Source organism: Ixodes scapularis, unplaced genomic scaffold (genome assembly GCF_016920785.2).
Source record: "Ixodes scapularis isolate PalLabHiFi unplaced genomic scaffold, ASM1692078v2 PGA_scaffold5__190_contigs__length_132052651, whole genome shotgun sequence".
NCBI lineage: Eukaryota > Metazoa > Arthropoda > Arachnida > Ixodida > Ixodidae > Ixodes > Ixodes scapularis.
In genome coordinates, this window is record NW_024609880.1 from 71850017 (window position 1) to 71875179 (window position 25163).

General features: G+C 44.1%; 1 protein-coding gene across 1 annotated transcript in view; it reads left to right on the plus strand.

Annotated features, from left to right (window-relative positions):
• LOC120839407 (luciferin 4-monooxygenase-like) overlaps nt 1–25163 on the plus strand; it is a gene marked incomplete at its 3' end in the record, with an annotated part of 44701 nt that overhangs the window by 15233 nt on the left and 4305 nt on the right. The window contains exons 5-8 of the mRNA XM_040209690.1: nt 8451–8619; nt 14156–14428; nt 19538–19682; nt 22027–22287. Of these exons, the coding sequence (XP_040065624.1) occupies nt 8451–8619; nt 14156–14428; nt 19538–19682; nt 22027–22287 (848 nt within the window). The remainder of the gene's footprint in view (nt 1–8450; nt 8620–14155; nt 14429–19537; nt 19683–22026; nt 22288–25163) is intronic.

A 25163-nucleotide genomic window follows, 5' to 3' on the forward strand; every position in this document is an offset into this window, starting at 1 on the left:
CCGACGGTGTGCCGCGTAATCGAGCGCGTCTCCCGGGTCCTCGCCGAGACTCTCTTCCCCCGCCTCGTGGATTTCCCGGAGGGCGACTGCGACGAGGTCATGCGGGATTTCTACAACATCGGGAAGTTTCCCAGTGTGACTGGGTGCATCGACTGCACCCACGTCAAAATAAAGGGACCTGGCGGTCCCAATGGGGAAGTCTTCAGGAACAGGAAGGGGTTCTTCTCCCTCAACGTGCAGGTAAGTTCCCTTCTGTTTGTGCTGTTAGCAACAGCGAAAAAGTTGAAAACAACGGCACGCCAAGACGCGGCGTCGCACGGGAAAGCTCGGCGATATTGTGACTGATATATACTAGAACTTGTGAAGAGATCTGCACTCTGCGACAGTGCAGAGTGGTGGTGGGCCAGCTAGAGAGGGTTCAAAACCAAGAATTATGTATTGTGTGTTTGGAAACATACATTTGATTGGGTGCCGAGATGGCTTTTGTTATTTTATAGCAAACGCTCATGCTTCATAGTATTTTCCCCTTGAATTATACTTTTCGAAGAAAATATTAGGGAGATTTTATCCCGTGCTCAAATTCTCTTCTATTATACCGCGTGAAAAACCTAGGAATTAAGCCACATTGAAGCTTACGTCACATAAAACTGCGAGAACTCAAATGCTAGTTAATTTCCAAAGCTTGCGGATGCACTTTGTCAAAAATATACTAATCATAGTAGAAATATCAGCTTGAGCACTTGTGTTCATATCATGGCAACCTGCTCATCCCTGTACTGCTCCTTCCTATCCACAGGCCATCACAGGACCCCAGCTGCAGTTTTTTGACCTTGTTGCTAGATGGCCAGGCTCCGTGCATGACAGCAGGATATTCGATAACAGTCGTGCAAGGGTCCTGTACGAGAATCGGCGCATCCCTGGCCTGCTGCTCGGAGATGCAGGCTATGCCTGCATGTCATTTCTTCTGACGCCCCTGACCAGCCCAGGTGTAGCCAACAGCCCAAAGGGCAGGCATGTACTAGTTTGTTGGAAGAAATAATGGCATGGAATTCAGAACAGCTAACAAGAAGTGATGCTGTAGCCACAGTGTTCCTATTGGTTACTATTAGTTCTGCAAATCTTTGTCACAGCTAGATTCATGACCTTTGGGCCTTTGTATGGCAAAAAAAGCTGGCATTATTCACTTCCTGTGGACAAATTTTTGTTTTAAAAGTATGTAGCATACAACATTTTAATTCTATTTTTATTTTCCTTGAGAACATTTGTTGTTCTTCCTCGTCACAGTTAGTCGGTGTCAATTGTTGCTTTTTGTCACTAGAATTGGACTAGGGCCAAGAACTTGAATTAAGACGGTAATGTAGAAAACACCAGCCAAAACCACTGTATGGAGGACAGTAGCCTCTGGTACGCAATAGAAAATGCAGCTAGCATGGATGGGCCGCACTGTACAGGTTACTGAACCATACTGATGGTTGCAGCAGTGGCGATTTTTACACCTGAAGACCTTTATCTTGCAACGTTGCTTCCATTACCAATGCTGCACCATATAGGTACCAAGCAGCTCACCTAACAACAAGGAACTCGGTCGAACGGGCATTTGGAGTGTTCAAGCGACGCTTCCCATGCCTGGACATGCGGCTACAGTACAAGGCGGAACGGTCAGCCCTCATCATCACCGCCTGTGCTGCACTGCACAACCTGGCCCTGCTGCGAAAAGAGCCATGCCCACCTGCTCTACCCTCTCCACCAGTACCCCGACGCCGGAGGCGGCTGCGTCCTCATGTACTGCCATCACCTCCAGACCCTGTCGACACAATCAACGGCTCGCTGAAACGCACACAGATCATCGGACTGTGTTTCCAATAGGGGTATTTAACCAGTAGCACATGTTTATAGTCAATGACAGGTCAAGGATAGTGTACAAGCTGGAGAGGAGGAAGCAGACAGAAGCTTGAGGTGGAGAGGAGAAACCTCCTCACCACTTAAAGCTTCCGTCCTATTTCTCCTCTCCAGCTTGTACTCCGTTCTTGACCCGTCACTGACCCGTGCAAATACTCGGACACAAATCCAGTAGTAAGCTCTCGAATAAATTGATTCTTAAATCAAATTCCGGGTATTCGGTCATTTAAACATATTCTGGGAAAGACTTGTGGCCAGCACAGAGCTAATGAAAGACCTGCCCTTTCCTTCGATTCTAGTGTGCTGTTTCATTCAACTTCCGAATACGCAAAACACATTTGGTTCTACCGTTTCACTACAATGTAGCGCACATAATTAAAATAAGTAAATCCTCAGAATGCTACTAAACTGAAAGAACCCAAATTTAATCATGATTCCCACACCCTTGTTGCTTGCAGCGCAGGGCTGCCAGCTGCTCCACCTTTATCTCTCTCTCCAGCTGGAGCAGCTGGAACTCTGCCCGTCCGCGTCGTCGCTGCTCAAACAACTTGTTTCGGAGTATGCGCATCTCCATTAAATGTTGCGCCTCCTTTCGCCGATCTTCCCTCTCGAGGATGTCGACACGGGCATCCTTTTCGGGAGCCAGGATCCGCTCTAATGCCGCGATGCGGTTCCCAGCTTTTCTGGATGCCCCGCTTGGCAGCTCAGCACGGGGGCAGGTAATGCCCCTTGCCGGCGGAGTCGCATACGCAGCTCCAACGCTGCTCTCTTGGAGAGGTGAGGCGGACGGCTCAGGAGCATCTGGGCATGCAAAACACATTGGCACTGTGAGTGCTAGGGGAAGAGCAGGTACACAGGGGAAGAGGTCCAACAGCCACATGGGCCTTTCGCAGAAATGTTCAAAGCTAGGCGTTGGCAAACTACAAAGCGTGTCCGATGGGTTATGCTCTGCACCAGTTCTAGCACTGTGGATGGTTTACGGTTGCATTATCATATAATTTGTGTCCCTCTGCTTCAACTTTCACGTCGTGCTTTGACTACATGCGTTTTTGCCCCGATAGCATGTTTTGTTCAGTTGGTTAACGACAGACTTTGCCAAGTCGGACAGCTGATGCGATCAAATTCCTATCTGAGAAACAAACAAGAGTAACTGCACTATGTAAACCTTCCTCAAAGGGGACACCACAACATGTGTACACTCAGACGGTTGTTATGGCAGACACTTTGTTAAGAGCAAATATGTGCAAGCTTGTCGCTAACTTGCAGCAGTGAACAAAAAGTTGGGGCACAAACAAGCTGGTGAAAGTTTAACAAAAATTTAAGGCGAAAACCCCGAGACCGGGGAAAAGAGTGACAGCACAACACGCAAGTCTCAAACACAGCTGAAATTTATTGCGCAGAGGTTCGTGTGTACTCATGTTTACAAACAAACCGGAGCGCCCCCAGCGGACGCCACCGGCGCCGCGCATGCGCGATGGAGTGTGGGCAAGAACCTCGCCGTCGCCCATAAACAAACCATTGAAATGCGATGTTGTCCGCGTCGGTATGAGTCCCCCTGCCCTTTTTGGCGTTCGAATTGTTGATTTGACGTTTTACTGGCAATGTCTGACTACTTCAGCAGCCTCAGTGAAATTACCGAGGCTCGTTACGCCGCAAAACTTCGCATGAATAATGTGACATGCGGCGATTCATTCCGCGTGGACGCCGCAGAATGGACGCTAAAGCCTGATTCGCATGATGACATTTTGTTCGCAAATTTCAGTCGCAACGTCACTCGAACTGCAAAAGCGTGAACCGTAGCTCAGATGGTCGACGTCGATACTGAAAATCGCAAACAGAATCGGACGGACCAAGTGAATCAGGCATAAGAAGTCGGTGATGGCCACTGGTAACAATGATCAACATCTCCTTGCATCTACTGTTTACATCGAGTCTGCTTACCAACTTTAAAACTTAAGTCTTTTGAGCCCTGTGCTTACTTCTTATCGCAAGTACCGAGCCAAGATTTGATCTACGGGCCGGTGTCGTCTAAAAGAGCAGACAAGCAGAAACGTTTGAAAGAGCAGACGACAGTTCGAACGACCACGCGGCCGCTTGAACTTGAATGCGCACTGAACGTAGTTCGCAAGTGGTCCGTACAACTTGACGGTTTTCCGGCGTTTATGTTGGAACAAAGCAAATAAATCTGACGACCACAAGTATCCGTGAATTCAGCCCAAAGTGCTTCACGCCCAAGCAATCGTGGTCCGAAGGCGTCTGGTTTTCCCTTTTCACGGCACATTTCCACGTCGTGGGACGAACCGAGCGAATGAGAACTGACCTTAAAACTTTTCTCCACCCTTTCGGCACTGCCCCAGTTGCGGCGTTTTGACAAGAAGGCAGGTTTTTGCCTGGTTTCTTTGAAAACAAGGCAGGAATACACGTCTCACATGGGGACATCTGCCCACAGCTCCAGACCGGAAGTGCGTCCGACGCGCCACCACCGCGTCGTGACGTAACAGAGATGAGTTGGTGTATAGGGTCTCCAAGCCCCCACAGCTGTGTTTGAGACTCGTGTGTTGTGCTGTTGTTTTTTTTCCCGTTCCTGGGTTGTTGCCTTAAATTATGTTACAACATGGGTTGTCTTGTCAGATTGTATCTCCAGGAAAACAAATAAATCAGCATTTGGATTTAAACACATCTTTAGCAGAAAATCTTAATATTATATACTTCCCTGAATGAGTAATTAATTTTTTAACAGCTTAAACTGATCCTCCAATGAGCAATGTTTACATTGTCAACCTTGACAACAGCGGAGGCTCTGTAGTAGCAGAATGCAGAGAGATTTATTTGTGTCCCTCCATTCTTTTTGTTGCCCGTAACAGCAGTGCAAGTGTTACGATGTGGCTCATTGTTGTTGTGCTAGATATTTTTCGTGAATGGGACAAGACTTTTGTGGTTGTCACCTTTCATACTTTTCCATGAAATATATAGCAGCTGTAAAATGGATTAGTGCAATGCGTCGCAAGCACTATATTTCCATGAAGGAATTTTGGGAAAAAAGACCTACAATCGCTGATGAATGCTCGGCAAAAAAAATATCTCCATAAAAAAATTTTATAACTAGAAGCGCTCAAATTGGAGAGGTGCCCCGCAATGTCTTCTCGATACCAATAGACCCTTTGCAAAAATCCCATAAGCCCGCGCGTGCCACGAGACGAATATTGAGAGTCCTAGGTACGCCCCTCCCATTGTTCTTCCACCTGCTACCATGTGGCATACGCACGCAGGTGCACAGAAATGCGAGAGGTTATCTCATTGGCTATCTTTTGTCAGGCTGCCCTTTTCTTATCCCTCTCCTTTGCACCGGCTCCGTCGATTGCTACACAAACTCTTTGTTGAGCCTAGTCGAACTGTGCCACGGTTGCGGTGCAAAATAAGTGGATTCGGTGACACTGCAAGACGTGATGGTAAGTTGCGATGAATGAAGTATTTCAATAGGTGAATAGCTTCACCTGTAGAGATGCGCTTACACTGCCACAGATGCGGTACGCCGCCAACGACGGTTTGGCGGATGGCTGCGACTGCTGCTGGCGGCAGCTGCCGCAACTCGCTCGCTGTCGCGGAAGCGCAACGAGAAGGCACGTGATCTGCACCGAGTCTTCCCAAAATTCTCTGCCGTCGTGGCGCTGTACGCTTTGCAACAGGTCTATTAACCACTAGTTTTGGTTTCAATTTACAGTACTACGTCGCGACCCACTGCTCGCATTTTCAATTTTGAAACTTCGAAGATATGTACAATAGTGTAGATGTTGCCGAGCAATAAAAGAAAAAGGCTTGGGTGCCTGCTTTTTTTTTTCTTCCAGGTTTGTTGTTAAAATGATACACGAGTCGCAAATACAAGTAGACATGTTACGGCTCACAGTACTCATCCTCGACATGTTCGTGCAAATTTGTCCGAATCCAAAAGACCCCAGTTACCTGGCACGTCGTTCCAGCGGGCGTGACTGTCGTCGCCTTCAGTGCCTCGCACCATTGCCTCAAACATAGCGGCCGGAGGCAGCGACAGCACTGGCCGGTCTCTTGCCCTGTCGCTGTCACAGAGATTTGTGACCACTGTCTCCATGTGGTCTGCCGCCGCTCCCACAAGGATGAGTGAGGGGCTCATCGGCCGGCTTGTTCTTGGCCCACCTCCTGTGACAGAAACCAAAGAATTCGAAGCTCACATTGGAGAGAGAGTGAGCAAAGTATGGGGCAAACAATTCAAAGTGCACACTGAATTTTCGAAATGCCTCCGTGCGAGTTAAAAACAATTATTAGGGGTACTAGAGCGAACCCAACAAAGAGAGAATCTGGCACAACCCAGCGGAGGACTACTTTTAACCACCTGGAACCTTCTTATGGGCAATTGAAAGCTGGGCACTTTGTTAGAATAGGCTTACGGCAAGATGCGGGGACCTCTTTTTTTTTTTTCTCTCAGAGGCGATTGTAGAAATAGAAATGTCAATAACGCCAAATGTTCTACAAAAAATATGTAAAAACAAAAAAGAAGTAGTAGGCCCACTTTGGATCGAACCTGGATCTGCTGCCTGAGTATGCAGCGGACTTTGCTACGCTACAGCTTTGTACAACTCGTTTTAACAATTCGTTTTATACGAGACCCAACAAGGTGCACGACGTCGTGCACATAGCATTGTTCTGGCCGAAAAGGACTTCTCTCCGATGTTTACTTTTTACACATCGCGAACGGTTTACCAAATATGCAAATGGTCGACTTACCCGTGGCGTGGATGTCTCTCGTTTCGTCGGACTTCGTTTTTTTGTACCTGGATTTTTCGTTCTCCCAACGCTTCTTAAGTTGCTTAGCGCTTCGTGGGCGGACGTTTGGCTGGCTGTTATACTCGGTGCTGAGTTTCTCCCAAGCTTTAAGTTTAGCCTCCTTCGAGTAGTTATTTGTCTTTTTGCCTTCCAGAATTCGTGCATGCTTGGTTACGAGCGCTTGGAGGAGCGCCTTCTCCTCCGCAGTATAAATAAAACGAGCCCCTGCCCGCTCTTCGGAATCGGCCATTTCCGAGTCGTTGCCGTTGGGGTCCTCCATCATTCGTCGTGCGAGGCGGCGAGGTAGGGCTGCACGGGGCGAAATCAAGAAAGACCGAGACGAGATCGACAAACCGTGAGATGGACGACTGTCGACGAGAGAACGACAAGACGCAGCTAGCGATGCGCTTGTTGCCAGACAAGATAACGACTTTGTCCGTTTTGTCGCTCAAAAACGTCTAATCGTTACGCTGCCTTAATAAAACTTCGTAGTTCACTGATTCGATGTTTGTATGGTACACATTTTTAGATAACACGAACGAATATATTTATTTTTCACGTGAAAATGGTGTTTTGAATCAAACTTTTGGCTATATTCTCGCTCCCAGACGTCCTCAAGCTTGTTGGAGTGGAGAACGGAATCTCGAGTTCGAGTGAGTGCCGATTCGCGTCTGTGAATACCAATGGCACTTCGAGTGGAGTCGCGCGTCCATACTCCACTCAAGTCGAGTCGAGTTTGGAGTCGAGTGGGGGAACGTTTATGAATACGGCGGAAAGACTTTCCTCAAACTAAGCTATATTTTTCATCTAATATAAAATAAATTGTTTTACGAAGGTAAGTTGTCTCATGGCATGTATTTTGGCCTGAAAAATTGATATTTTGGTTATAGCGCGGTACCGCTTATAGTGCGGATTTTCGCGACTCCCGCGACATACGTTATATGCGGTCTACACTAATGAATTACAGCAAGTAAATTTTACCCTGCTTAAAACATTTCATAACGGTGTGAAGCCGTGGGGGAAGCCGTATCTTTATGTATTATCTTACGAAATCAATCACATTGCGCAGAGGCACTCAAGTCTTGTTAAGCAGATCCCATCTAAAAATCAAAGCAGGCAAAACAAACATGGGTGCGTATTTTTATGTGTTGTTTGTTCGTTTGTTTGTTTAGTTGACTTCTACACGTTTTGTGAGCCTATTTATTCTAAAGAAAAGTTTGTATAGTAAAGAAGATCAAGAACACGACGAGGAATAAACCGATCTCACAGCCGGTTTTATTACGCCACCGCTGCCGCCATGCATCGTGGGAGATGTAGTCTTTCTGCACGCGCGGCGACCCCGCCGAGGGCCTGCGCGAGAGCAAAGCACGAGGCGGTACGAGCTGTCTCGTGAACTGGCGACTGCCTCCTATGAACTACAGTAATGGCGGCGTCGTGCATGCTTGGAACGCTTAGTGGGATCCGTCTATTGGTGCGCACGACCATACAGCGAGGTTCCACGTGCTGGCCCTTCTTCCGTAATTTATCTGCGTGCTCTATCATCATATTTTGTCCTGTTCTGTTTTGTCTTCTCTGCATCCTACCGGACTACTATATATTACTTTATATTACAATATTACATTAGATTAACAATATATTACCATTTACAAAGAGTGTAAAAATGAGTTTTGGGTGGCAGAGAAACCTTTCCTTGAGATTTCAGGCGGCTGTATTTATCATTCTTGAGTTTATACAACTTTTTTTCTGGATTTCAGGTCTGCTGGAACTTGCACTGAAGAGGATGTTTTCCTTTGCTGGAATCCTTTTACCCACGGGGCGGGTTTTGCGATAGCCATGTTTTGGATGTTTTTAGGAGCAAAAATAATCTTAACTGATCCTTTGATGCCGTACAAAAGTTTCCTGGAGGCTCTCAAGACCCATGAGGTGAGAAATTTTGAGTTAAATAAAAATAAAGATAATTTTTAAGAACAAATTATCTGTGTCAAGCCGCGTAAATTTATCATGAAGGAGCAGACAGTCACTCAATATTATGGTATATTTCAACGGAAAACTACTTCGCTATAAAACAAATGTTGAATTTCTATTTTTGTCTTAACACACTACGCTATGTGACGCTGTCAATTTTCTTTTTACGGTAGTAAATTCTGAAAAACTGGCCGTAAGGGCAGTATCGTCCGTGTTTTCCCATTTCTGTTAAAAAAATCGGGTAAGGGTTGTCTTGCTTTCGACAATGAATGGTTGTTAAATTATGGGAACGCATTTATAGAAACGTATTTATGGTACAACCAATCTCCCGGTTCACGTGATCTTTTTTTATTTATTTATGCAGTATTTACCTTCAGACAGCATTACACTGTATGAAACGAATCTGGAAAAAAAAAAAGATGCACGTAAAAACCAAAATAAACGAGACTACGTAAAATATAAAAATAAAAAAAAAGTACAAAACGAATCTGCAAAAAAGGTAATTAAAACCACGAAATAGAGACCCCAATGTAAATGAGAAATTGGTATGAAAAAAATAAAAAAAAACACTTAGAAAACACTATAAAATTGACTAAGATATGACAGCTTAATTGCGGACAGCAGGTAGACATAATAAAATGCTTGCAAGCGCCGCACCAAGAACCAACACGATTATCAAAATTACTGACCTTGGTAATGATGTAGTAAAAGAACAACACGACATTCAGTGACAGAAGCACGAAAGGAATGTATAAAGATGCCCACAAACCATAAATGATATAATAAAAATATGCTGGCAGTCAATGTAAATGTTATGTCATTATTAAAAAAGACATTCCCCAACAAGATTATTGTAGCGTGAGCTACACCGGCCGAGGTTGAGCAGTTTCGCGTGGCTCCCAAAGAGCCATGCTGCGCAGGCGCGAGGAGCAGCGACGTCACACGACGCACAGCTGGCGCACCGGAGCCGCCGCCGCGCGCGCCTCGCCGGTCAGCGCATTCCAGAGGAATGACGTCATAGCCGCGGCAGACGCACTGGCGGCGCCGCGTGCCCAGCAGTGCGCCTCCGTTGCGCAGTAGCCAAGTCTGACGCTGCACACGAGCCGCTTGATAGCGCCTCTCATTTTGTGCGCATAAGCTCACGCTACGTATATCCTGGCCTAGCCGAGCAAAGCCGCCGCAATTTTTTTTTTTTTTAAATTTAAGAACTAACATGGCAAACTTCATAGTACTTTCCATGCAGTGAAGAACAGTGACCGCCTAATATTCGAATTGTTTTCCGCAGTTTGTTCAGAATGTTGGTGCCTTTCTAAGCGTCCGTTGAATTGTGTAATACGGCGCTACGTTAGCTTGTCCAGTTAGTTGAGCTCAGGCCGGATTTGTATTAGTTTCAACAACTTAAGCGAAAACAACGTTAGGCACTATTTTAAATTAGTTAACTACGGCATATATTTTTAGAAATACCCGCAGCCTACCACTAAGTCTGCGTTGATATGATCGTAGCTACGATGATAACGATGTCGACCTAAATTTAATACTGGTCACGCTCAAGCTTTCATTTACTGAGCATTGTTAAAGGGACACTGACAGGGTATTTATGCTCGCCGAGGTTTTTAGTTGTACGTGACATATGAGAGCTCAACTACCCAGAACAGAATTTACGGCTCGAAATTCGGTTTCTTTCCGCCCGAAAACCGCCGATCAAGAACTGGCCGGTTCGAGTCTCGCTCACTCTCTTTTCCGCGGTCACGGGCCGTTTTCTAAGGTATCGATGCGACCACCAAATTTAATCAAAGTCGTGGGTCACTGAAGGCACACACTCAATATTAAAAATAGAAAAAAATATGAAACCGATTTTTTGTGGCTTCTAAAAAGCTGCAAATACGTTGATTGAAAAAAAAGTTCCACAGACAACCGGAAGCAATCTGTGCGTGCGTCGCTTCGCGTATCGTGGGACTCGCAGGGACGGCGATGGCAGCGGACGACGGGCGTGGGACCTCTATTTCAGAACTGTCGTTCGCGGTATCGGCGAATTTTGTCTGCCTTTAAAAGAGAAATTTGGGACTGATCAAAAGAACTGGTATTCATCCCGTACGACACGCCCGATCACCAAGCCGATTTGCACGAAGACGTCGCCGAGCCGTCGCTCCCTTCTCGTGGCTGAAGACATCGCTCGCGCAAACGTCAAGCACGACGTGTCTACTTCGAGTTGAGTATGCACGCGTACGATTTCTTTACTACGTGAGAATGTCGCCAATGCGCGGTGCATCCCGACTTCGACCCGGGAGTGCTTTTGCTAGAAGAAAATCGGCAGCAAACTTTCCAACTTACAGTTTATAGGCTGAATTATTACTAAGGGAAGAGATTCCCCAATTTCGGTATGCCCCAGTAGCTCAGTGGGAAAGACGGTCGCTTCACACGCGGTAGGACCGGGTTCGATCCCCCGTGAAACCTTTTTTTTTTCTTTTTTTAAAATATTTTTTGATGTCTACATTTCTTTTTCTTTTTCTTTCACTGAAGAAACAAAAAATAAGAAACAAATGTTGTGGACGACACGTCGCTGAATTAAATGGTACGGGATTTCCTTTTTGACACCTGCGAACTCAATGTAATCACTTTCCACAAAATGCAAGGAGCATATAAATCAGGTAGCGTCCGCTTTCCGAGGTGCCCATAAATGGTCTACAGGAATTGCAGCCCGCCATTGGTCCCGATCCCTTTGATCTTTCGGAAACTCTGTCGCACAATGCCACTTCTGTTTCGGACGCAGGGCATGTGAGCCAGCTCTTCACGCAACATCTTGGGTGTATTCTTTTCGGAGCCGATCAAAATTCACCACGGGCACTCACTACTCATCTCCAACTCCTCAATGTACAAAACAACTCATCTTGGAGTACAGAACAACGAGCGGAACATACATAACTGCAAAAGAATCGCGCGGTGAACAGTTCCGGTACGCCGGATGTCGTCTGCTACGGAAAGGAGGAAAAAAAAAAAAAAAAAAAAACACGGTCGGGTGTAGCCACGTGACTTCCGCCAGTCACTCTCTCCTCTCCACTTCTCCGACCTCCGTCGGGTTTCGGTTTCGGTTTAGAGCAGTTGCGTCTTTTGGCTTTATTAAAAAAATACGCTACTCTGTTGCAAAATATTAATTGGGTAGTCCTCCGACACCATAATGAAGCGCCTGGCAAAAAATTAAAAACAAATTTTGGGGGGTGTCAGTGTCCCTTTAAAAACTCAAAAGTCGAAGAACGCCGCATATTTTCTGTCAATACCGAACCCACCCTCAATTTTGAAAACATCGGTATGCTCACCAAAATCGCGGAATACCCATTTTAATGCGAATACAAATCTTGTATATTTCCTATACTGAAGTATTAACGTGTGCTACTCAATAAACTTAACAGAAGTGTTCTCCGGAAAAAAAAAAGTGAGTGCCAGATACCAATATTTGCTTTTGTAAATACAAAAACTGCAGTCTTTTTTTTTTTTTTTCTTTAACAGAAGCTTGAATGGCTTAACGTAATAATCAACGCTGTCCTTTTTCTCTCTCTCTCTCTCTCTCCCCCTCTTATGTTCTTTTTCTTTTGTCGCAATTACTTTATGTTTAGGTTCAATGTGAAGATTATTAATGTTAGTAATAATAAAAATCTGTATTTCTAAGCGATTTTTTTTTACTTTAGCGAAAATAAGTCCACACGCTCGCACCAATCTTAATATATGATGATCTAAATTAAAAAAAAAGGTATCCCTGAACACGTTTTTTTTTTAAATTTTTTTCCATTTATCATTTCTGGATTGTTTCCAAACTTCTATGGATATTTATCTTGTATTTACAGCAATGAAGGTTCAAGCAAGATACGTTTATATCACTATTTTTTGCAAGCCCATCTAGGCACAAAATAACTATTTACAGAAGATATGGTTTTAATAGCATAAATCTTATTTGATATAATGAATCTATTTTAAATAAACCTAATTTCATTGACCAAAATTTTAAACAAAATCATGTTATTGTTTTTTAGTTTTGCTCGTGTGTTTGCGTCTACTACAATGCAAAAAAAAAGTACAAACTGTTTCTTATTAGCGCGTTTGTACTCCTTAGACTTTGAAGAAACGTTAACATGGACAAAAAAAAAAAAGAAACTTATTAAAGGAGCTGTGCAACAATTTCAGGGCTTTGCTTAAATAATTGTGGAAGTTGATGCCTGACACTTCTGAAGTGAACTACAGAAAACAGATTTTGTCTGGGTACCCTAGTTTTAATTGAAAAAAAAAAAATGAAAAAAGATCTAGGTTTTTGCCACCTCTCAACTCGTACGTCGTCTTCCGGGTCACGTGCGCAGTGACGTCGATAAGGAAGGCGCGGGGTTCCGAAAAGTTCACTTTTTAGAGCCATCAGTGAGCAGCGAGAACTCATCCGCGCGCGACCGAGTGACCAGGTGCTGGCGGGCGCAGCCCTAACAATATGGTGAAAGGAGTAAAGTCTCATCCGGGTCCGGCCATCACCGTTCGGCTCTGTCCCCCTCCCCGTCCGGCTTCTGGCGGCTGTTCGCGGTAGCAGATATCTGAGATAAAGCTGACTGTTTTGTGGACCTAGGATAGACGGCGCCACTAAAACTCCTCATAATAAAAGTCTTGTCGATGGTACCAGGGTTTTGACACATTTATATTTATGTTGGAACGACAAGATTTATAGAAAAGTTACCTTTTATCAAGCAGGTATTCGCACAACTTGCTATCTTTCTACAAGACCCCCATTGACGTCATGCCGCGTGTTTCTCATGGCCGCCGCTCGCGGCTGCAGGTCGGGGAATATTCTAATTTTTTCCTAGCGATTACACGGTGGAATCGCAGCATTTCGATGAAAAGAGGTGTGTTTTCTGTCATTTGTGACAAGGTGAACAATGCCAAAAGTAGAAGATGCCAATTCTTTCAACGTTAAAATTGTTGCACAGCTCCTTTAAACAATCCGACTGTTATGCATTAGGTGGCTAGATTTGTTTGTCCGGGTTACCGTCTATTGAAACAGCAATCCTTTCTTATACCCAGCAAAAAAAAAAAAGCGAGAGGCAGCAACTTTTTTCTTTCATTTTCTTTAGTCGTAAGTTACAGCACTTCAAAGCGAGAGCCCATTTCTAGGGTTGAGACTTGATTGCCTCATATCTATTGGGACCAATCACATTGGCCTAAAGGCACTGTGGGAAACTAATTTAATGGTTACTTAAATTGTTTGTGTTCCGAATTTCGATATGTGAGTAATCTTCGTCCATCCAACTTACAATCCATAAAAAATACACTAACCCACCTATTAAGCCACTGCAGATTAACGTAGCACTATTTAAGTTTAGAATTACTAAGATAAAAATATTGACTACCAGGACTTCCGGAAAACACAGTCATATTTTCGGGATCGGAAAGTTGTATGCATTCTACACGCAGTATCTAAGAGGCAGTCTAAATATGGCGTTAATTTTTTTGTTTTATCTCGCAGGTATCTTTTTTTATTGGAGTTGCGGGCCAGATGCAGCATATTGTCAATGAAGTCAGAAAGAACAACGATAGTGTGCCTCGAGTAAAAAAAATCATGATGGGTGGTTCAGTGTTCCCGATTTCACTTGCACGGGAGATTCGTGAAAGTTTCGACGTCGAATCACTTCTCAATGGCTACGGCATGACTGAAACATTTGGCTTAGTGTGCTCCTCACCTGTTGGACAAATTACCTTCGACAACAGCGGACTTCCTCTTGCCGGCATAAAAATCAAGGTACGCCTGAAGCTTATTGGATTGTTCACGTTTTCTTTTTGATCGATTTAAAATCTGCCATAACAGTGCAGTTTTCTGTTTATTACTTACTTACAGGGATGGGCAAAATACATGCAAATATGTATCGAAATACAAATACAAAATACTTCGTCAAAAATGTATTTAATTATAAATTTAATTACATTTACAAAAACGAATTTAAATACAAGATACAAATACAACCAGATGTATTTGGTCCCCTCCAAATACTTTTCCAAATACATTCCTCAAAATTTGCGTCAGCGACTTCAGGGCACAACGGGTTTCTAGGTATCTCATTTTAATTTTGCATCGCACACTCGGGAGTTAGTGTGCGAGGCTCTAGTAGCGTAATAGAAATATAATCACAAAAAGTGTAATCAGCTTGGACGTAATAAGTGAAAAAAGTACAGATCTTCAAGCAGCTTTTTTTGTCGATTACATTTTGGTATAGACCAACAAAGAACCGAGACGACCAAGACGCGCAGCACTAGCTAGATAATTTTTTATTGTTGAAACTCGCACCAGTTACGAAAATCTTGGCGACCCGCGCATTTAGAATGTTCCAGGCAGAAATATGGATGGAAATCAGGCTGGAAAGCATCACAAGTTTTCACAGGCACTTATTTAGGCAGTCTGCCTGTGAACGTCGATTTCGTGACTATTCTTGCCCTGGACTAGCGGCGTAATCACAAAGTTACTAAACGCTTGTGCTTGATTGAAAGACACTGCATTCGGTGCAGAACGTAGTTTTCTTCCTGCTCTGGACAGTGCCTTTAAAATAAAGCCGGAGGAGGAAAAAAAAAAAAAGCCCCATGGCTGAATAAAGGAGGGAGACTATAGGTCTGTTCGATTCGGCCACAAAGTTCTGAACTAGTTCTGTCCGAGTTCAGACGAGTGCAGGAGTCGTGCAGCGGCGGCGCACAACCAGTGCAGCCGCCGCGCTAGGACTGGCGCTGTGATTGGCTTTCCCAGCGGAAGCGCAGGGTGTCGTCTGCATTTTGTTTGCTCTTGTTTTCTCCACGCCACGTCGTATGCTACATTTAATTAGTCGCGGTTTGATGAGACCATCGTGTTTCCTTAGTTGTAAAGTATAATAACAGAATCTTTTCTGTGAATATATATATCATTCGAGAGTACTAAAAACGTTTTCTGCACGAAATGTGTTTCTGTCTCCATTTTTAACGGCCGTTTGGTTCGTGTCGTTTCTGTAAGTGTTCGTGTCTTTCACATTCATTTAGCAATAGTAGATTCATTCCAAGTCTTTCGAGTTCCGCATTTCGACGATAGTTTTGCGGCATCAGGATGATTTTGCGTCGGGAATCACTGGCAGCAGCGCGCGGTCTGTAGTGGCCACCTCGAAGACGAAGGCCAAACGAGAGCGTTTTGGCCATGACAGTTATCGACCGTAACTTTGGCGTCAAGCTGAAGCGTTTATCTGATTCCCAAGAATGACCTGCGTGGAACTACCAAGCCAATGCCGATTCTCAGCGCTTTCCCCAGGCCAGTTAGTGGTCGTCCACAAATACCAGCGGACAAAGCATGCATATTATGCTCAGCTGCGGGACATGCGAGGGTCAATGTACTAAATCCCAGACCTCTGCGATGTATCGGAGTGGTCAGTATGCGTCGAAGAGTAACTAAGGGCAGGTACTATCAAAGTGCAATACCTTTCCCCGTGTTTGTAAGGAAGAATATCAACACTGTGAATACCCACATAGCATATGTAAAAAAAAAAAAAAAAAAAAATTACGTTAGCTAATATTTTAACACTTACAACAGGGAGCCAGCCCTACGTAATCAGGTGCCTCAAACGCTTTCAGAATATCATGATCAAGCAAATTCCTACCCTCGGTTATGATTTCAATTCCGAGTCCACCGCGGGTACGTTATTATCATAAGTGAGAGGAAATGCAACCTCCGTATCGGCGTTATTGTTAAACATCGCAGACATTTGAGCAAGAGCTGCGAAAAATGGTACCGCGAGCAGAGACGGACGAGGAGCGTCGTCTGCTATCGCCGTCTGCTCTTGTCGTCTGCTTCTGCACCGACGTTGAACTGACTCCGGAGCCGGTGCAAGAATTTGAGAAATTGGGTCCAAACTCGTTCAGAATTGGAATGAATCGAACGCGCCGGTGCAGCGGCCGTGCAACTTCCGGTTGAATCGAATGCACCAGTTCCTGCACTGCTGAACTAGTTCAGCCAGTTCAGGCGAATTGAACAGACCTTATATCTTACATCCACATGCATAAAAACATGTATTTTCACCCACAAAATTGTATTTAATTACAATTGTATTTGAAATAACCGCGTTTTAGTATTTAAATACACACGTCAAATACATTGCCCAATTAGTAATTAAATACAAATGAAAAATACACAAAGTATTTGAAATACGTATTTCAAATACTTGTATTTAAAATACTGCCCATCCCTGCTTACTTACAAAGATCGACAAGCTAATAATTTACAAGCAACAACAAAATATTTGATGGATAGGAGGTGCGATAAAAAGTTCCGAGACCAACTTTGTAGCTTAAAAAAAAGAAAGTGATGAGCGCGCGGTGCTCAAAGGCAGGGATCTTTGTGTCTCATTGTGCCAAAGTGTACAATGAGACAGATTGTGCCCTTTGGCAAAATATGTCTGAAATCAAGAGCGAGACCGAAAGCAAAGATCAATGGGCACATTGTGCAGATTGATCTTTGCTCTCGCTCTGCAGGTTTGTAGTCTATAGTGATATCGCCATTGCGCCCGTGCACGTGGTCGCAAGAACTCGAATAGCGCAACTCCAAATGATCACGATGCCCTTCAGCATAAGACACGACGGCCCCTGCCTTCGAATGATGCGCGCGCGTCACCTTGGTGCCATCTTTTTTTACGCTACGGAATCAGTGTCGTAACTCTTTGATCACACCTCCATATATGATTACTAATAGCTATAGAAGTCCACAATCAAACTTCAAGTTCTCATGAGCTTACACACGTGATAATGAGAGAATACTGCATTGTAATGTGTTTAGGAGCTTATAGACGTTCGATGTAACCTTGTAAGATCGGTAGTCCCGATGTCTCGAGATGCGCCTCGCAATACATGCCTGTACGTACAAAAAAAAAAAAATGATGCTAAAAACTCCTTTGAAAGTAATTTAGACACCACTGTACGTTTATTTGGGGGGATCGGTGGCCGAGTGGGCTGAAGCGCACACCCAGCTCGACGCGCGTGGAGCGAAAGCTCGCGCTGCAGAACCCAGGGATCCTGGGTTCGAGCCCCACCCCTGCCCGTTTCGATCTGGATGAGCATCGTATCGGCGTGCGGTCGTGTATCACTACTGCGTGGTGCACGTTAAAGACCCCAGGCTAGCGGTTGTACTGCACTGGCTAAATTGCTCATCTACAGTGTAAACCAGTGTCGCCCCTACTGGCAGACCAACCTTACGCTGTATAAATCACTAAACGTCCAATTTGACTTTTTTGTACGTTTATTTTAGAACACGATTACGTAAAAGAACATTTAGTGAGCAGCAAACGACTAAACTCCCCATTAAATTTTAAGAAAAGAAATATATTGTCTTAATGGTAGAATTGAATTATTAAAATTTATCATGGCAAGGCACCTGAACGTGATTATCACTAAGGGGTGTGAAGAGGGTCGTTCACGCATTAGCGCTGGAGAGTGATCGAGTGTGTCCTGGTCGCTTGTAACCGCCTACTACGAGAGATCACACAGAGTTTCCAACTGCTCTACCGGGAGTCACGTGGTTTATCTGCCGCGTTTTGCAACACGATCAGCTAGGAGGTGACGAAAGCGTTGATCGTCTGCGAGCGTCTATGCCTTTCCACCTGCTCTCCCCCTCGCCACGCGACAACACAGCCCATGCGCACTTGTGGTCAATCGGCGCGGGAGGCATCCGCCATTAAATTGCAAACACTCTTGCCTTGCCATATTACAAACCGACACAAATATTTTATCTTGGTGGAATCAATGAAAAATTAGCCTAAATTTAAATAAATGAAAACCTATCCGTTTTTAGAGAAGTGAGCTGGACGATTCTTAAAGCTATCTGATTAACCGGACCGTTTTATGTTCTGTGTTCGAGTATGTTTACCTAGGAGTGCTATTTGCGGATTCCCTAAAATGGAACAGCCATATAGAACGTACAATCGGAAAGGATAGTAAAATGTTTTATTTTATCCGCCGAAATTTTAGATCCGCGTCACGGAACGTTAAAGAAACACTTTATTCTTTTTTGGTAAGAACGATCCTTGATTACGCATGCGTTGTGTGGTACCCTTATCACGACTTCCTTATCAATAAGACTAGAAAAAATTCAAAATCAGGCCGCGCGTTTTGTACTGAACAGTGACCCTTATGCTAGTGTTAGAGATATAAAAGCTACGCTGGGATGGGAAACTCTTGAATGTAAAAGGAAAAAAAAAAAAAACTAAAACTGAAATTCTTTTACCGTGTCTTTCACAACAAAACAGGAATTGATAAAGCCACTTATCTTATGGAGCCATCCTACGTCTCTTCCCGTTGTGATCATTCTAAAAAAGTTGCTGTTTCCACTTACAGGACGGACAGTTTTGCTAATTCATTCTGTCAAAACCGTGAGAGAGTGGAATGACCGCCCGGAAGATATTGTGTCCATTGATGATAATAACGTTTTCTTTTTCCACTTGTTATAATGTTTCCTAAAACTCCCTACAATGATGCCCACGGGGCGATGTGGAGGTTGGGGACGTTGTAAATAAATAAATAAATAAAACTCATCATCAGTGATTCGGGAGTACCTATGTTTGCGGGACCAACTCGCCAACGTATGCTTACTCTCCGAACGTGGCATATAGCTTAACGTTTCCTCTCTTTTAAAGTACGGCTTCGTCATTTGGTTGCTGGATTTACTTTAGTATCACCCCCTTTTATCTACAACTTTCATGCTAAGAAAATAGTTTTTTTTTAATAAACTATCTCGTTAGCATAGGTTGTTACAAATATTTGACTATTTCCGGAAACGGTAGTGCAGCTGTCTCTTCTAGCATATGTTATTATAAAGGAAGAAAGGAATTTATGACATTCTTTGATGACCCAGGTTATGGACATAACCAGCGGAGACTCTCTCGGCCCATATTATAAGGGCGAGGTTGCGGTTCATGCCCGAGGCGTCATGAAGGGCTACTATGGGCGCCCTGAAGCTACCGCTGAAGTCTCGAGCAAAGATGGATGGTTGCGTACAGGTACGATATGCTTGTTTTTTTTTTATTTTTTATTCCCGATCACAAGAGTGCGGTTTCTCGATCAGATCCAAATATTTTTATTGCGCCTAAATTGTCGTGAAAACGGAGTGTTATTAAGCACTTCTTAATGCTCATTAGCCCATAGCGCGTCCGTTGAGACCATTATATGACGCTATAAATACGTACTGGGAAACATGCGGACACGACTAGGGGCAAAGATTAACCATATAACCAGTCTCAAAACTCTGCGGTTAGATGTTCAGTTAACAATGTAGAGAACATTATAGCAGGCTTTATTAATACAATATTGCCGCGCGCGCAGCTGACGAAGTAGGCAGCGCACCCGTGGCCGAATTGTTATCGTGCTTGGTTCCCACGTAAAGGGCCACGGTTCGATTCCTGGCAGCGGACGTACACTTTCATTATCTCCGCAACTCTCGCATTCTAGTAAATTCGAGAACCCTGTGCGTATTCAGAGTCCGAATGTTCCAGGTGCCGAATGTTGTAGGCGCCGAATGTTGTAGGCGCCGAATGTCCTAGGCGCCGAATGTCCTAGGCGCCGAATGTCCTAGGCGCCGAATGTTCTAGGCGCCGAATGTTCTAGGCGCCGAATGTTCTAGGCGCCGAATGTTCTAGGCGCCGAATGTTCTAGGCGCCGAATGTTCTAGGCGCCGAATGTTCTAGGCGCCGAATGTTCTAGGCGCCGAATGTTCTAGGCGCCGAATGTTCTAGGCGCCGAATGTTCTAGGCGCCGAATGTTCTAGGCGCCGAATGTTCTAGGCGCCGAATGTTCTAGGCGCCGAATGTTCTAGGCGCCGAATGTTCTAGGCGCCGAATGTTCTAGGCGCCGAATGTTCTAGGCGCCGAATGTTCTAGGCGCCGAATGTTCTAGGCGCCGAATGTTCTAGGCGCCGAATGTTCTAGGCGCCGAATGTTCTAGGCGCCGAATGTTCTAGGCGCCGAATGTTCTAGGCGCCGAATGTTCTAGGCGCCGAATGTTCTAGGCGCCGAATGTTCTAGGCGCCGAATGTTCTAGGCGCCGAATGTTCTAGGCGCCGAATGTTCTAGGCGCCGAATGTTCTAGGCGCCGAATGTTCTAGGCGCCGAATGTTCTAGGCGCCGAATGTTCTAGGCGCCGAATGTTCTAGGCGCCGAATGTTCTAGGCGCCGAATGTTCTAGGCGCCGAATGTTCTAGGCGCCGAATGTTCTAGGCGCCGAATGTTCTAGGCGCCGAATGTTCTAGGCGCCGAATGTTCTAGGCGCCGAATGTTCTAGGCGCCGAATGTTCTAGGCGCCGAATGTTCTAGGCGCCGAATGTTCTAGGCGCCGAATGTTCTAGGCGCCGAATGTTCTAGGCGCCGAATGTTCTAGGCGCCGAATGTTCTAGGCGCCGAATGTTCTACGCCGAGTGTTCTACGCCGAATATTCTACGCCGAATGTTCTAGAAGCCTACGCGAGTACATAAGGGGGCTTCGCGTGGCGAGCCGGGGTGAGTCTCGCCCCAGCATTCGATCCTCCTGCCTCGCTGCGATCGACGCCTGCGACGCTAGCCTTTTTCTATTGTGTGCTTGGGCTCAAGTTCGCCCCATTATACGTTTAGTTTGCATCACGTTCCTTCCCCCATCAATTGTCATTCGTAGCAATTTGAAGTTTTACATGACATCAAAATTCACTACGATCATACCTCACTTTCCACCGCTGTGTGCTAGATGTGCACATGGAAGCGTGTAGGGGCGCATAGACACTGATCTGCAGTCCTTGAGATACGGCATGTGGTGTTCTTCTGTTTCTGTGTTGTTATGCATATGGCCGATAGTCATTGTGCACTTTCTAACGTTCATGCGCGCAATGAAGCGAGCGTTAGTTACAAAAGAAATCCATATTTAGGCATGTTATCATCGTTCTCGGCTTGTGTTCGAGCCCCTACTCACGAGGCAGCGAACCTAAACAACACTTGCCGCAAATCGCCACCTTGACTACAACGATGATGGTTGAGGGGTGACTACTTCTCTTGTGAGGCACCGATTCAAGCCCCATGGGGCGTTAAACCAATCAATTATAATTTGTTCTTAAAGGGCTATTATTTTAAATAAGTGCTTTGATGCGTGGGATTAGTGACATTTCTCCTCAAATCGAATTCGAATTCGAATCGAACAGTCCCAAAGAGTGGCCAAGGATTTAAGTACGAGTTAAATATTGAATACCGAAATTTATACTTGCAATGCACAAAAATTAAACAAAAACCGCGTAATAGAAAAAAAAGTGTGCTTGCGTGTTTATTTTACCGCGAGGCCACTGAACAAAGAAGGATAAATACTGACAAGATTACATTTTGATTTTCAGGAGATTTAGGCTACTACGACGCTGAAGGACGGATCTATGTTATTGAGAGATTGAAACAGATGATTAAATGCATGGATAATGTCGTCACCCCTGCTGAGCTGGAAGAAATTTTATTGACCCATGAGGCTGTTGCAGAGGCCGTAGTTGTGGGTGTTCCCAGCTCCAAGTATGGCGAGGCTCCAACAGCCTGTGTCGTTGTCAAAGACGGCGTTGAGAAAAACCTGGAGAGTCTGGCGACAGAACTGAAGGAACTCATTGCTGGTATGCCATGTTTCCGATATTCCAACTTTGTTTTTGATGTGATATATACGTGTCTATCTTGCACATTCCAAAGCTTAACTTTTTAGTATAACGCACATATTCGGTTTTGGGAAAAGCGACCTATGGACTCTAATCATTACTGCAAAATAACTAGAAATTTCTTTAGTGCCCTCCCCCCTGCCGTCTTTACTCTCGCTCCCCTTCTTTCTCCCCTCTCTCCCCACCTTCCTCTAAATACCTCAAGCTTCCATTCTCTCCCCTCCCTCCCTCTCCCCTCCCTACCTCTCCCCATTTTTCTCCAGTCGGCATAGGATCCTACAAAATTCACTACATATCCAGAATAAAATATTTGAAATAAAGAAAACACACTTCTACAAAATAGCGGTAGTAATACCGAGGCTACATTTATCGCGTAAATTAGTACTTTATTTGTTTTGAGCAGTCATTGTATGTAAGCAGCTATGCAATGCTTTCTGGACATAAGCAAAGTTACTGTTTAGTTTTTGTCATGAATATAAATATTTATATGTGGAGTGAGGTAAGGCTCACAAGTGCAGCCGTAATGATATTGTAAACGAAAAGGTGAGGGAGTGGTTATTGAATTTATTGCATTGAAGCTAGGGGAAGGGAAAGGAAAAAAGAGCTGGAGAAATTTTTGCCAGCTCTCTTTCTTTTTCCTTTTCCTTAACATTAATACAATATATTCAATAATCACTCCCTTCCCTGCTCGTTCATTATATATTAGGGGTGTTGGAATAGTGGTTCGAACCGGAATAGCGCAGTGTCACCCCTAGCATCAACAGCTCAAAGAGGTTGTAGGTTCCATCAGCCATATTTTCTTTGCACCTCTAAGTTCATGAATGACTTTGTGCTATTCGATTCGAACCGAAACGTGTAAGGCTAAAATAAAAACATCGTGTATATATATATAGTGTATATGGATGACGTCGGGAGCAGTGTCTAAAGGAGCAGCCGACCAGCGAAAGATAGCAGACGACACGCAGACGAAATCCGTTGGCAGTAAAAGCGCCACCGTTATGCAGACGAGTTTTTTTTTTTTTACTTTGAAAATTGCTTTTATTGTTCGCAATTATTTTTTAACCGAAGGTGCATTTCAAAAATATTATATTCATTTTAATAAACCACGGCGGTCGCGAGCCGTCGCGATTAGGAGGTAGCGCCATCTATCAATCCGAGCGCCAAACACACCCCGCTACAGGACCCCTGTCGTGTGCGTTGCTGCCCGCCGTAGAACCTGTCAAGATTTTTGGCCTTGTTTTTTACAAAAAGAGAATTACGTTTTGTAACTTTGTAATTTTACAAGAAAGGCCGACCTGAGAATTACACCTTTGACGAAAAATTTAGATTGCTACGTGCAGGCGTCGATTTTTACGGTCCATTTTAGATCGAGCCTGACTTGGACCACCCTATATAAAAAAAGTAAACGTTCCTCGAAGATTTTAGTGAAGATTTATTACATATCTAATAGAACTCCACTTTAATCTTCGAGGTACGTTTACTCTCTTATACACTTTTCGTAGTCCTATGAAACAGTATTTTTCATATATATATATATATATATATATATATATATATATATATATATATATATATATAGGGTCCATATCACAAGAGCGAATGACATTTTAGCGAACGGCGACATTTGAGCGAATGCTTGTTTTAGCGAATAACGGGGGCGCGCGTTAACCCATCCGTCGCGCTGCGCTTTACGCCGCTTCGCGGCGACAGTCTGCGGCAACTCATGACAAAAATATGAACTCACTTAGCCCACCCGAAAACGCCGCTTCGCGGCGTCTGACTATTCGCTAAAGTGTCGTTCGATGAAACGTGGGCGTTCGCTAAAACGTCATTCGATCAAGTGAGTGCCTCCCATATATATATATATATATATATATGGGTGGTTTCATCTCAAATCGTGCAGGCAAAAAGGGTCAAATTTTTAATTTCGATGAAAAAAATATATATTATGGCGCCGTTTCTAAAACCGCAGTCGACACAAACCGCAAGTTCGTCGCATTTTTTGTTCTCGGCTTATGAATTTTTAAAGAGGCCGCGACGAAAAGCAGTGTTTTTCACACCCGTCATGGGTCGGGTGTTTCGCTTGATCTACCGCCGTGGATTTTCAGTCCACATTATATTATCTTTTTCGAAGCACTCTGTGGACACATTTCAAAGGCTCCATTACCATGAAATAATTTTAGGCTTTTTGCTTTGTTTCTGTAAAAATGTCAAAAACGCCTCCTCGGTCAATTGTTGACGAACTTTGACAATTAATTACTGGCGATCTACTTGGGTTACACCGATATTTTTTATGTCCACGGAGAGCCCAAAACACGCTTTTTATATTTATTATAAAATGTCTTGGCTGTATAAAATATCCTTTGCGGTACGTTTACGTTAATATTATGAAAAAAACCAAAAAGTACCATTTTTGAAATAGATTTTCTCAAAAAACCCATTTTTTATTTTTTTTTGTTCAAATATAGATATGATAGTTGTCTACACGAAAATCAAGCCTAGAAAATGTATATTTTGTTTGCATGTTTTATATTTAGGCCTCAATATCGGAAAAAGACGTCTTTGTTTTGCAAGACCTAAGTCAGACATAGCGACCCATGCGTCTCTATGAATTGTGAAAAAGTTTTCTTGAATTTTCTTCTGCATTTTGTAATCAATTATAAACGGATTTTGTGGTATTGCATATTTAAGTATGTTTTGATAACAGCGGGAACCACGAGATACATATCTAACCAAACCAGCAGGCCTAGTAGACTTTCAATAACCAAAAGGCACAGACGTCGTATTGTTTCGATTTATAAACCTTTCAAAGTAAACTAGCACGACTAGCTATTAGC